The 4,074-nt window shown below is 34.9% G+C and overlaps 1 protein-coding gene across 1 annotated transcript; it reads left to right on the top strand.

Moving 5' to 3' along the window:
• The first annotated feature begins 765 nt into the window (after window positions 1-765).
• LOC140815579 (uncharacterized) lies at window positions 766-2,201 on the top strand. The gene is made up of 3 exons (XM_073174657.1): window positions 766-1,051; window positions 1,183-1,250; window positions 1,869-2,201. Exons 1-3 carry the CDS (start codon window positions 766-768, stop codon window positions 2,199-2,201), a joined length of 687 nt encoding a protein of 228 aa, XP_073030758.1.
• The last annotated feature ends 1,873 nt before the right edge of the window (window positions 2,202-4,074 follow it).

Below are 4,074 nucleotides of genomic sequence, written 5' to 3' on the forward strand. Positions count from 1 at the left end.
GATATCTTCGTTAAAGATCAATTCAGTTGTGTTATACTGTAAAATTTTTGTTAACTAAGAGTTTCAGTTTGGTAGTGTTAAGTCTAAACTGAAGTGGGTCAGTACAACGTTTGTATTTGATCAAAGTCTTTTAGTGAAAATCCTATCCTTGTGATAGAAGGGGTGACGTAGGAGTTATTTTATTCTCCGAACATCCAGAAAACATATCGCGTGTTTTTCGTATTCAGTTACTTTGAGTTATTCTATCTTTCAGTCAGTTCACTTCCGCAACTATATTTTAGTTGAACTGATTGTTATCGAATGACGAGATACCAAGTGTCAGTTTGTAACAAAACTGTACCCATCATTTGGAAATAATTTAAAAATCAGTGAGCGTTTATTCAACCCCCCCTTCTTCTAAACACTTATCACCTTATTAACCGATCCTTTCATAACTTATTCTGATCACCAGAGTCTCAAATATCTTTTCACATTTCCCGATTTGAACATGAGCCAACATCGATGGATCAAGTTGCTGAAAGACTTTGATTGTGAGATTCAATATCAACCAGGGTGAATGAATCTAGTTGCAGATTCACTTATCAGGAATGTTCAAAACTCTATATTGACATCTCTGAGTATTTCTAAAGTCTACGAGCACTTGGGAACATCATGATGGAATTATCAAACAAGTGGAGAATTCTTTATAGTTTCATCTATCAAAGTCAAGCCACAGATAATATCAAGCATTAAAGCAACGCAGAGAACTGATCAGCACATTAAAAAATGAAAGAATTGGCTCAAAAAGATCATCCAGATAAGTTCAGTGTTGCCTCAGATGGTAGTTTTCACTTTAATTGGAGACTTGTGGTTCTTAATTTAATAGATATGAATGAAGTTATACTATGTGAAGCACATTGTAGTCGACATAGCATTCATCCAGGAAATCAAAAGATGTATCATACTTTGAGAGCTTATTATTGGTGGGAAGTTATGAAGAAGGAAATTTTTGATTTCATGGCTAAATGTTTAACTTGCCAACGGGTTAAAGCTGAACGAACGAGACATGGCGGTATGTTACATAGTCTTGGAGTACCACAATTGAATTGGGAGCACATCGTTATGGATTTCGTGACACACCTATCTCGTTCTAATCGTGGTTGTGATGCAATTTGGGTGATACTGATAGGTTTTCTAAATCAGCCAATTTTATTCCATATGACCGTCCTTGTACTTACAAGAAAATGGCGAAATTGTACATTGATCATGTGGTAAGATTGCATGGTGTGCCAGTAACCATAATATTAGACCGTGATCCAAGGTTTATTTCGAAGTTTTGAGTAGTTTGCAATCAGCTTTGGGTTCAAAGATGGCCATGAGCACTGATTATCATCCCCAAATAGATGGCCAGTCAAAAAGAACCATCCAGACTCTAGAGGATATTTTAGGACCAGTTGTAACGGATTTCAGGGGTGGCTGGCAAGAATCATTGTCTCTGGTCGAATTCTCTTACAACAATAGTTTTCAGACAACGATCAGTATGGCACCATTTGAATCTTTATATGGTAGAAAGTGCATATCTCTGATTTTTTGGGAAGATGTAGGACAACGACAGATGTCTAAACCATAGTTTGTACAAGAAATGAAAGATAAAGTTATATTGATCAGAAAAATAATGAAAGCAGCCTAGGATCGTCAATTAAGTTATGCTAATAAAAGGCGTCGGCCTTTAGAGTTCCGGGTTGGTGATTATGTTTTCTTGAAATTATCATCGTTTCGTGGTACCAGGAGATTTGGACGTAAAGGGAAGTTAGCTCCACGTTATATTAGTCTGTATTACAATTGTTGAGAGGATTGACACTTTGGCTTATCATTTGGACTTGCCGCAGAGTTTGTCTGTGATACGCGATGTGTTTTATGTATCGATGTTGTTGAAGTACGAGCCAGATCCATCTCATGTATTGAGTACCGAGGATGTGGAGTTTGATAGTTCCCTAAGTTATATTGATCATCCAATTCAAATTCTTGATCGCAAAGAGAAGCAAATCGGGAACAAGACGATTCCTTTGGTTTTGGTGCAGTGGAGTACACATGGGATAAAAGAAGTTACATGGGAGTTAGAGGCTAGAATGCGTCAAGAGTGGCCTCAATTGTTTAAAAATATAATGAATAACTCCATGTACTTAGATTTTCCTATGTATTATTACTGGTACAGTTTTTAACCGCTTTGGGTATAAGTGTTGTTTATGTTAGATTTCGAGGACGAAATCTTTTATTAGAAAGGGAGAATGTGATAACCCGAATTTAATTATTCAATCTTTGGCAAGAATTAAAAATAATTATTTTAAAGTGCTAAATTAAAACAATTAAGTCAAATAATTTTAATTGTGTGTTAAAAATATGTATTAGAAAATATCGGAATTATAACGATATTAAAATACATATTGGAGTTTAATAGCACAAAGGAGTTGTAAATATTTAGATCAGGTCACACTCTAGTAGTTGGGCTAAATAATTAAATCCATGTACATAGATAGGTGTATATAAGAACCCATTACCCTAAAAGCCCAATTCGTTTTCTCCCCAAACCTCACGCCTCTATTCCACCATACGCCTTGCTTTCTCTCTAAGCGTCCAACTTTTTACTTGCAATTTTTCTTGGTTCCTTATAGTGTGTAAAGACCAATTCTAGCTTCATCTAAGTTCATAGGAAGCTTTTAAAGGTAATCCCTAAGCCTAGGTTTTCAATTTTGTTCATGGAAGAAGATGTTGGTTTCTATTTCGAATTAGAGAATTGGCTTCTGCTTTTCGGGTTTGTGTGTTGTGCACTAAGATTCTTGACTTGTGGTTGAATTAGAACTTATAGATCTATGTGTTAGCTTTATGTGCCACTGAAAAAATGGAATTCCAATTAGAAATGAATTTGATATTATTTTTCTACAAAAATGCGTCAAAATGGAATTCTATGTTGAGCTGCGTAGAATAAGTACTATAATTCGAGTTTATGACCTATATTCATTCCAATTCTGGACTTATGATTCTAATAAAAGTTGTAAAGCTATGTGTTGTCTTCGTAATGATATAAGAATTGTTAAATTCCATTAAGTATTGAAATATTTAAGCTCATTTTTCTGCAATGGCTCAGTTACAGATTTCTGTCGCGAAGTGCGTATGTAGTAGCGTCTTCTTGATAATTCTGGAATTTATCGGTTGAAATTATGGAAATTTTTTCATCTAGGGAAACTAAGATGTTTTAGTTGTCTTTCATTTACAATTGACGGATATCGATTGGAGTCAATTATGAGTTAGATATGAATTTTATACTCATAAGTATCGAACCTAAATCTGTCACAGAACTTGTTTCTCATGGTTTCTAGTTTTGGTCGTTTTTCAGTGTCGAAATGGTAGAATTTATTTCTGATTTATTCTTATGAAATATGGGATTTTGCGTTAGGTTTCCATCCATGTATGATAAGTGTGATTTTGTTAAGTTTTGGTTGAGTTATGACCTTAAACCCGAGCTTAGGCCCAAGCTGGAATTAGAAACTTGTATTTGGTAAAAATTTGAATATTTATTTGATGGTAATAAATTATTTGCCACAGGTTTTAATAGCCAGGAAGCACGAACAAGTTCATAATTATTGTGGTAATTTAATTTGAAGGTTAAAGTACGGATTGATCGATTCCTTACAGCGTTTGATGGATCGGTTCGGGCACCTGCGAGGGTGCTTCAAACACAATATTCTCAATGAGCTGCAATAGCTCGGGTTCTAAGAATATATATACATATCGATGAATTAGATCGAGTTTGGTCTCAAACCAAGCAGAAAACACTTGAAGTAATCATTCGTTAAGACAAACTGAAAGATTTTAAAATCTAATGACTTGTGTAAATTGATCGACTGAAATACCGGGAATTAGTTCTGGCTTCTATCAGTTTAGCTATGGAAAGAACTGAACTGATCAAGCCAGTTTAAAACATAGTTATGAAGTTAATACACAAGATATGTTTATGGATGTTCGGAGACTTCAACTACTCCTATGTCACTCCTTCTACCACCTCTGGTAGGATCCACTAGAATACTTTGATTTATA

This window comes from Primulina eburnea, chromosome 15, assembly GCF_022965805.1.
Source record: "Primulina eburnea isolate SZY01 chromosome 15, ASM2296580v1, whole genome shotgun sequence".
Lineage (NCBI taxonomy): Eukaryota > Viridiplantae > Streptophyta > Magnoliopsida > Lamiales > Gesneriaceae > Primulina > Primulina eburnea.